Source organism: Sinocyclocheilus rhinocerous, unplaced genomic scaffold (genome assembly GCF_001515625.1).
Source record: "Sinocyclocheilus rhinocerous isolate Xijiao unplaced genomic scaffold, SAMN03320098_v1.1 scaffold5188, whole genome shotgun sequence".
Taxonomy (NCBI): Eukaryota; Metazoa; Chordata; class Actinopteri; order Cypriniformes; family Cyprinidae; genus Sinocyclocheilus; species Sinocyclocheilus rhinocerous.
Window position 1 is genome coordinate 28,359 of NW_015641528.1, and position 10,020 is coordinate 38,378.

The following is a 10,020-nucleotide window of genomic DNA, read 5'->3' on the forward strand; positions in this document are numbered from 1 at the left end:
GCCCTAAACATTGCAGTTAACAGCAGCGACATTCAAAACGTACGTTAGGACTGCGTTTACTGAAAAAATGCCGGCTAACGTTAACATTAGTGCCCTTCTTTGACGTTAACATTATACTATAAGCAGTGACGCTAAAATAGCATTCAAAAGCACTAAGGAAATGCAGCGCTTTACAGCGCTGTGTAAAAACAGCGTTTCCCAAAAATGAAAACATTCCTTTATCATGATATTCTTACAACACTCAAAAAGCAAATAAGAAATGTTCACAGTTGTTTTGATTTACTTACAAGTTGTTCCATTAAGTTTGCTCCGGTCGCTTGCGAGTCTCCGCCATGTTGAATGGATTCTTCTGAACGTCGGTTAGAGCAACGAGGTGACGTCACTTTACGTCACTCAGTAAACTTAAAAATAATAATTTAAATAGAAGAGTTTACTCAAAACTGTTGAGCCACACAAAAATAAAACTAAATTCCTCGTTCAGAAAATGCAATTGTTATAAGTTGCATCAACGATTTAACAGACTTTAATTGCAGTGTTCTTAATCTTTATAAGTTAGTAGTACTGTTCGGGTTTACAGTGTGGGGGCGTGTTAGAACGAGCCGTTTTAGGTAGGCGTGGTTGACTCTTAACTTTTATAAAGAATATCTCTTTGGATTTGAGACTTTAGTCTTTGCAACTTTACAGATCTTATTTATGCACCAAGAGCTTGTAACACTCCAAAGAGAAAGGAAAACTTGAAATCGCATCATATGACCCCTTTAAAATCTGTTCGGAAAGTCCAGCCTCAAGGCAGTATCCTAACGGAAATAGAACATCACTAGTGACTGATTTTAAAATGCTTTACATAAGTAGCACCTGCACATGCTAGGGCAGCCAAAAAATTTAGAAATTGCAATATGCATATTGCAAGGCTTGCCATAAATTAATGATTTTAATAGTTCAATAAGTCACAAAAGGTCACTGCAGATAGCAGAGATTGGGCATGCTATTTTACTTGTGCGTGTGTGCGCTCCAATGATGCATGCAAGGTGAACAAGCCATCTTGAAAAAGAATGTCAAAAGTAGGGCCTATGTTGCTTCATTTTCAGTTGTAAATGTTTAAATATAGTTTTAATTGATTTTTACATACTTAAAACATTTATTTAAATGTGATATTGCATAGGTCACAGTCACATATTTCTTCAGTAACTTGCAACCCTTGCATATGCCACACAAATCTCCACATAAAAACAATCAAATGATATTGTTTAATGTTAGTTTGTTGCTAATCCAACAACATGATATTCTGATAACTATAAAACATGCCTAGCACATACAAGTATTGGGCAAAATTTTACTTTTTTTTTAAATAGATTGAACCTTTTTTAATTATATAAAACAATCATTATTGATCCCTGTCTATGGCCTGAGACGCTAAGCTCCAGCATTCCTGTTACCCTACATACTGTAGGGTGAGCAGTTTGGAAAAAGTATGGATGGAGGGAATTTTTATTGATATTTTACGATATTGAATGACCATTCATGGTCCACCATCTTGAATGGATTTTCTCCTCTGAGCTTTCTTTGTCACATTACATTATGGTATTGCCTTCTATGAGAGGAATTCAGTGGAGCCTTTTGTAATGTTGCTGCCTACCTTTTAGAACAGCCTGCGTGTTGGAAGCGTGCCTATGGTGCCTTAAAATGCTGTCTGGGTAGGCGGCTTACTAGCTTTTGGAAAAGAGCTTTAGTATCACTCTTAACGTGATACGGCGAGCGACGGTCGGGCTAGTTTGTTTGGTGTGTTCCTCTCGTCGGGCTCACGTCGGCGGCAGTTTGCCCGATTCAACATGTTGAATCAGCATCGGGACCGTCAGCGCGAGTGAGAGCTCTGATTGGATGTTCAGTTTAGCGAACGAGTCAGTGCCCGAGAATTAAAGCAAAAGTGATGAAAACAAGTACATAAATTAAGGCGGTACAGACAGAAGGCGGTTTAAATGTTACGTGATCTTTCCCAATCATTCTAATACGCGAATGTTTTCATAACAACATGAGCCGCTTAAAATGATTAAAGTTATCAACTTTACTGATATTCAAAATGGTAAGCAAGCCCTGCTTTGTTTGTTTCGTATATCTGCGTTTATCTTGTATATCTTTGTTTCGGTTTCTCCTTTTGAATGACGAATATATAGTATTGATAGCTGCTGATATGGACAGTTAATTCCTCTCACGCATGTGCAGAACGCACGTGTTAGTTTGCTGTCGGCTGTAGTCTGTGCGGTGTGTTCAAGCACAGCTTTTTGGTCCGACGCGGCTTTCGTCGCCGCTAGTTCTTTGAAGTCGGATTTTTTTCAGGCACATTTGACCAGATTTTAGTCATAACATAAAAAGCAAATTTTGCATATTTGCAACTACTTTTTGTCTCTTTGTGCAACTTCAGGTGATAATGATTTTCATGTCACCCACCCACAAAACCCATCCAGATCAGAGGCTCACAACTTGGTGTCACTGCTAAATGTATTTCACTAAATAATTTGTCTCTCTCAGGTAACCGGTGGCCTCTCTAGTATCTCTCAGGCAACGCACTCCGCCGCGGGAGCAGTCGTGTCCAAACCTCGCGAGTTTGCCTCTCTCATCCGCAACAAGTTTGGAAGTGCAGACAACATCTCTGCTCTAAAAGACTCTCTGGATGAACAACAAGGGCCTGACGAGCCTGTAACAAGTACACGGACAGCAGGCACTAGGACCCTAGGACCTGGGCAGCTGCAGTCCAGCCCAAAATACGGCAGTGAGGACGACTGCTCCAGCGCTACGTCAGGGTCAGCAGGAGCAAATAGCACCATGGGGGCTCCCGGAGGCCCTCCGGGCTCAAAGGGTAATACACTGGAGCATGGCCAGAGCTCCGGCTTTGATGCACTACTGCACGAGATCCAGGAACTGAAGGACAATCAGAGTCGACTAGAAGAATCCTTTGAAAACCTGAAGAGTCACTATCAGAGAGACTACACAGAAATCATGCAGGCCCTGCAAGAGGAGAGATACAGGTACATGTTACTATAGAAACTGATTCTGCTGGCACTGCTGTGTGGTCTGTGTAGGTTTGTATAGATATTGAAGGTTTCACAGTCAAAACAGCATGCTTGTTGAGAAGGCGCTGGAGAGGATGATGATGTTCTAGATGTCTGGCCTTTTAATTTTGCTGTTTTATCTCATTTTGTGTGTTCATGTGTTAGGTGTGAACGTCTAGAGGAGCAGTTGAATGATTTAACAGAACTGCATCAAAATGAGATTCACAACTTGAAGCAGGAGCTGGCCAGCATTGAGGAGAAAATTGCTTACCAGTCTAATGAACGAGCCAGAGACATACAGGTGCTCATGTCCAACATTACTGTTATTTTGTTATCTTTTAGATACTATTATAGTATATATTATATCATTTGAATTAGCTTTTATCTTTATATTTTTCATTTTAATTTTAGCATTTTTAAAGAAGGACACGATTTCACAGGACAGTGAGAGGGGTCAAAGAATTTATAACATAATCCCTTAAACCTGATAAGGGCCAAAAAAAAAAACTATTTTTCATTTTATTTACTGATTTTCACTGATGAATTAAAAAAGGTGTTTGATCAGTCTTAAAAAATGTGATGGACCCTTTTCACAAGACTGCGATGACGCGTTTAACGGTCCATCAGCATCGTAAATCCTCGAAAGTTTTTTTTTAAATTTAGATTTTAAAAAAAATGTTTGTAAATTTTATTACACTATACTTCATATTATATCACCTTTGCATCAAATTACAAAAAACGCTTATGTGAGGGTGTTTCTAATGCAGTGTCTATGAAAGGGACGGTAAATTTGACATTGTTCTCTCTTCTGACTGCCGTTATCAGCCTCTCTTAATTTTTTTTCTTTTTTTAAAAGTCATGAAAACACTATCTTTTGCTATTTGAGCAAATGGGAATGCGAAAAATATATTTGTGGTACTCTCCCATTCACTGCTCTTGAAGTTAACCCAACTATGACGACTCAGCCTCTCTTAATTTTTTTTCTTTTTTTAAAAGTCATGAAAACACTATCTTTTGCTATTTGAGCAAATGGGAATGCGAAAAATATATTTGTGGTACTCTCCCATTCACTGCTCTTGAAGTTAACCCAACTATGACAACGTCCGCTTCTGAGAAACCCGGAAATGTGAAAAAGGTCCATTATTCAAAGATATTTTACATTTTTTTAACCAATCTTATTTTGGGTATATGAACTTTTAAGTGAAACAGGAGAATGTTAATGCTGAGTTTTCTGATGGGAAAGAACATTAGCTGTAATCATAAAGCTGTTTTGTATCGATCTGATGGAAAACATTTAGTCTTCTAATTCAGTTTTCATAATGAAATCCATATGCGACTCACTCAGAGTCCTCTTTGAGGGCTTATTCTTAATGATATGATGCAGCTAAAATGTACATGTTCTACTCTGTTACCCTTTATTTAGCATTCATGTCTTACATTATGTGAAATGGAAGTTTTGGATCAGCTGCATTTGATCCGTGTTGTTTCTCTCAAAGGGATAGCTTAGCTGTCAGTAGCAGCTGTTACCCTTTGCTTATTTACTATGGTAAAATGAATAAATATAATGAATTTGTTAACATATCCACACAAAACAAATAACCACCAATACATCTGAAAGAAAAACATTCTAGAGCTAATCGGAAACATTGCGGAAACATCACAAACAATTACGACATATTTATTCCAAGCATAATGATTCTTAACTGCAGATTTGACAAAAAATAGCGTTAAGACGTTTTAGTTTTGATTAGAATACATCACTAAAGTTCAAATATTTCACCACAATGAAAGCTCAAATCAGATCGAAAAACTTTGCGTACTCATATGATCGTAACTCCATGCAGCTCCCATACTAGTCTCCATTTGAAATAAATGATTTCAGAGATTGTGACAAGGCGGCTTTACTCGTAACATGATTCTCTCTCCCTTCCTGTAGGAGGCGCTAGAGGCCTGTCAAACACGCATCTCTAAGATGGAGCTTCAACAGCAGCAACAGCAAGTGGTTCAGTTGGAAGGTTTGGAAAACGCCACAGCACGCACTTTACTCGGCAAACTCATCAACGTGCTGCTGGCCGTCATGGCGGTGCTCCTAGTATTCGTCTCAACGGTCGCAAACTGTGTAGTTCCGCTGATGAAAACACGTAGCCGTACGCTTTCCACATTGCTCCTTGTGGTAATCTTGGCTTTTCTGTGGCGGAATTGGAAAGCCATGTCGCAGTACCTGGACCGGTTTCTGCTGCACCCCAGATGACCTGCAGGGGCGCTGTGGTTGTCGTTTCGTGAAGGGACTGGAGGGCGGGAACTTTGATTCAAAGATGGAGACTAACACTGCCTCAGTTGCACTTAGTATGAAGGGATGCGGCACGAGAGTGGAGGACACGGACAAATCCTACAACCTCTTTTTCTCGTTTCTTTCACCGAAGGAGTGAATTTGTTTACATTTTGATCTTTTTCTGTCGACAAATTGTATTGCTGAGTTTCCTTTTATTTGTTGTTGGAAATGATGCAAGTCGGGTTGTTCATAGTTCTCATAATTATCGTCAGGATGAACATTTATGCAATTTCCTGAGTGTTGCATTGCATTGAATAGACTGGAGTGGTTTTAACATGCACTTGATGGAGATATTTCTCCTCGTTTTTAATACCATAGCAACTGCTCTTTTCCCTCTTAACTTTCTTTAATTTCTCTCAGTCTCTTCTACTGTCGTCTTGCTCTTCCTCTAACTCGATTCATTTCTTGTGCTCATCGCTTCACTTTTCCCACTCGAAACCGTTTGCTGCTGTTTGGACTTCACTGCAGTTGTTGCTGAATGAAGGAAAAGATGGATTCGTTGGAGAGACGGCATCTGGAGTTTGATAAAATGGGGCCGAGGAACCCGAGTCGGCCCCATGCCCTCAAAGAAGCACAGTCCCCTGGTGTATGAACAGAACGAACATACTTGAAGAGCTAGAAATGCTCAAAGACTCTCAGTGCTTCCGTACTGTTTCTTATAGCGACAATAAAATAGTCCTTTTTAGTTTTATTTTTTAAAATGAAATGAATAAACACGCTGTTTTAAAAATGCAAAATCGTGTGACTGAATATTTGTTCAAAACTGTTATAATGCACCCCAATTTTGTTGCCTTCACTTAGCAGATCACAGTTTAACTTTATAGGTTTATCATGCATCTCCCATAATCAGCCTCTTTTGGTTTTAGGAATATTTCTAGTGAAGTTCCCATTTTGATATACAACGATGCTTTTCTTATAGAGCTGAAATGTGTATTTATGCATTTTCTGGTCAGGCAGAAAAGTACAGATATCCAGTTCCTGAAAATATGAAACTACATTTTCATGTGGCATTTAGGTAGCATCTTTAACCTTTTTGAAAGATAATTTGTAAAATACTTTTTGGTCTGCAATTGTGCAGCAAGTAGTGTCATCTAGTTTATCTTTTTATAAATTAAGTTAAATTGGACAGATTTTGAAAATCTAATCACAAAGTAGGGATGTTGCATCCCTACTTTGTGATTAGATTTTCAAAATAAATGATTATAGATTTTGTTGGTACGGTTATTGTCTGAGGAATAATCACGGTTTTACGATTATGACGATTATTATGCATTTATTCATTTCCCAACATTACTAATGTATAAAACCACATGAACACTTTAGATATTAAAGTGTTTTTTATTGCTGGCTTTTGAAACAGAAATAACACCGTAACCAACAATACAGCACAAAATAATAATAAACAAAAGACAAACAAAAGTCCATCTCTCCCACTGGAATTAAAAAAGGTGACCTCTGCTCTGTAAACATCCATGACAGTATTTCTCTTTTGAAAATAACAAATGGAAATAGATCACAAAAGTATTTAATGTTTTCAGTTTGTACATTCTTTACATTTCTTTTGGACCTGGAGTAGAGAATTAGGAAACCGTGACGTTTTAAAGCGTGGTTAATCGCGAAACCGGTTAATTGCTGCATCCCTATCACAAAGTAGCTTATTCTTTAAATAGATCTGCTTTCGTCTACAGGATGTATCATAATTGTACAGTATGCTTTGTTTTTTGTATAAAAATTATACTGCAGATAAATATATTGCAGTATTTGCAGTTAAGCTACAATAACAGTTCATATCAGTTTGATTCTTGCTTAGTCAAGACTGATTTTGCAGTTATGTGGTTTGGCAATTCGGACAGTTCAGCTATTTTTTTTTTTTTTTTTGAAGAAGAAGAAATATAATTTAGGTAATTCATTGGTTTAATAATTTATAAACCTTATATTATTATAGTTGTGTAGCATTCAGTGAATGTGCAACAAAGTTTGCGGGCCTTCTGATATTAAAACAAATCTGTTAAACCTTGTGCATGTAACTGCTGGGTAAATGACAAAGATTACACAGTAGGAAGATTTTTTATTTATCCAAGTCCAATAGCACAATATCTGATAAATTAATTTACAGCTGGACTTCGGGTCTTTCATGTTGTTTTGTCACTTTATCAGCTGATGGGAATATCCCTGACAAAACACCATGCAACTTCATGCAGTTGTGGAGTTGCTTTGCTGGTGATGTTGAAACTGTCTCACGGATGTACTAAACAGCCATCCATATAGAATTTCAACCTAAACATGACAAGGAAATCTTAGATGACTACATCCTTTAATGAGCACCTATTTCCATTTGTACTCCACCCTCCTTCCTCAAATTTGCACAAGCAAAAATTTCATTGAATCACTAATGTAATATTTGTTCACATGGTTTGAAATGACAGACTTGTTTGTATGCCAGAGAAATCATACTTGGTGACTCAGAGACACTTTTAGCAATTTTTTTAATATAGAAAACATGACACATGAGTTTTTATTTTTATTTTTTAAGTGCAACATGTTTAGCAACAACAAACAGTATAAAAAACATACACTAATACTTACAAATATGTGACAATTGTCCAAATTACAGTGGATTCATTCATGATGTGGATGCCAAGCATACTCTATGTGCTCATGGACATACATTTAAAACCCAGAGTCCATTTGTCCATTCTGCATTCATTTGCCAAACACGCTTCCTGATGGAGGCTTGGGTTTCTCAAGCACTGTCTCGCTTCCAGATCGTACTCCACTGAAAACAGATGGCGCCGCCTTCCCCATGCGCTCTGCACAACAGACAAGACACAAGTTTGATTTTAGGGTTTTTTGCTGGTGAAAACTTTTTTCCCGTTTGAATTAAGTGTATTTTTTCTGAACCCACTGGCAGATATTTGTTCTTATTTGAATCAGGAACATCACTTTTTGCAGTGTGATCAAAAGGTAGAGTAAAAGATATTTCTATATTCTAGTTAAGCTTTGTCGTTACATTTACAAAACATACTGACTTGTGTTCTCTTTCATTTATTCCTTAATGTTCTTTACTTGATCTTAAAAGGGTCTTTAGTCTTAAATTGACCTTCAAAAACCTACAGGGACCCTGATAATTCATTATATACAATAGTGTTATAACTGTACATTACTATTATTATTGTATACAATATTGCAGTATTACAACAATATGCCATGTAAGGTAGTCTTCTAATCTTTGTATTACGATAAAAATTATATGAAAAAATGTTAAAAGTTGGTAAAAATGTAAAAAGATATTACATTCTTGTACATAATTTTCAAAAAGACAATCCCTGTTCTAATCTAAACTATAATAGCTAATCTGTTGATTTACGGTCCAAACGGTGACAAACTTACCACACTCCACCATGACCTCGTATGTTTTGCTCTTGACCTCTCCCTTCAGCCCCAGTTTACTGCGGGCTCCTTTCAGGTCCTCCTCCTTTACAACTGGCCTCTTCTTCTTCTTAACCTCTGGCTAATAGAAATATAATTTCAAAAAAGAAATGCCTACAGTAGTTAGCACTTAAATCGTTACACATACTTTAATTTCTAATCTGCTCACTGAATAGATATATCTTCATACCTGAGACATTCTGTATGTTTGTGGGTCTGGTTTCTGGACAAGTTGGCGCCTTGTGTACTTTGTCTTCTTTTCGTCCTGGCTCTTTTATACCCTTGTTGCCAGCTCAGTGTAACCCCCCTCCCCCCTCTCTCTCTTATCATTATATATTATTAGCACTGCAGTCAGTCAGAAAGCCTCTTTCTGAGCATGACTACTATGAACAGCTGAACACATTACAGACAAAACACCCTCGCATCCCTCCTCACAGATCAGTGACGTGTAGATGAAAGAATCCATTTTGTTGCTACAGGTCAAAATTGTAAAAAAAACACACACAAAAAAATTATATATATGATATATATGATACTCTCAAGTCTATTCATTTATGTATGAACAGAACGAATATACTTGAAGAGCCAGAAATGCTCAAAGACTCTAGCGACAATGAAGTAGTCCTTTTTAGTTTTACTTTTTTTTTTTTTTTATTAAATGAATAAACACGCTGTTTTAAAAATGCAAAATCGTGTGATTGAATATTTGTGTCCAAATCCATTTTGTTGCTACAGGTCGAAAGAGTTTTTGATATATATGATACTCTCAAGTCTATTCATTTAAACCAGATTTGTTTTACAACAATAACCGATATAATTTACTACTTGAACGCTGAATAAGTTAAAAAAATTAAACCTTGTTGGTTGTGACAAATGTGTGTAATAATGAAGACGTTAACATGCCACAAAGATTATATAACCAAATCACTACACACTTTTCTGTGCTGGTGAGTCAGCCTTTGTGAATGAGTTGGAACCGACATCATGCACCAATAAAAATAGATATTCAGAAACTGTTTTTATGTCAGTCATTGTGATTGTACACTACTGCTCAAACGTTTGGGGCTGGTAAGACTTTTGTTTTTTTTGTGTTTTTTTTTAAGAAGTCTCTCACCATGGTTACATTTATTTGATCAAAAATACAGTAAAAACTGTAATGTTGTACAATATATATATATACTGTATATATATATATATATATATATATATATA

The 10,020-nt window shown here is 36.9% G+C and overlaps 2 protein-coding genes across 5 annotated transcripts in view; one reads left to right on the plus strand and one right to left on the minus strand.

The window, feature by feature from the left end:
• LOC107755185 (transmembrane and coiled-coil domains protein 1-like) overlaps positions 1 to 6,099 on the plus strand; it is a 25,062-nt gene extending 18,963 nt beyond the window's left edge. For all 4 annotated transcript variants that reach the window (XM_016571895.1, XM_016571897.1, XM_016571898.1 and 1 more), the window contains 3 exons: positions 2,527 to 3,023; positions 3,213 to 3,348; positions 4,984 to 6,099. In XM_016571895.1, coding sequence (XP_016427381.1) covers positions 2,527 to 3,023; positions 3,213 to 3,348; positions 4,984 to 5,298 — 948 coding nt within the window. In that variant the 3' untranslated portion in view covers positions 5,299 to 6,099. The remainder of the gene's footprint in view (positions 1 to 2,526; positions 3,024 to 3,212; positions 3,349 to 4,983) is intronic.
• Positions 6,100 to 7,477: 1,378 nt separating this feature from the next.
• LOC107755189 (musculoskeletal embryonic nuclear protein 1-like) lies at positions 7,478 to 9,273 on the minus strand. Its single transcript, XM_016571905.1, has 3 exons — positions 8,999 to 9,273; positions 8,770 to 8,890; positions 7,478 to 8,189 (listed from the first exon to the last, which is right to left on the minus strand). Exons 1-3 carry the CDS (start codon positions 9,005 to 9,007, stop codon positions 8,083 to 8,085), a joined length of 237 nt encoding a protein of 78 aa, XP_016427391.1. The 5' UTR covers positions 9,008 to 9,273; the 3' UTR covers positions 7,478 to 8,082.
• Positions 9,274 to 10,020: the final 747 nt, after the last annotated feature.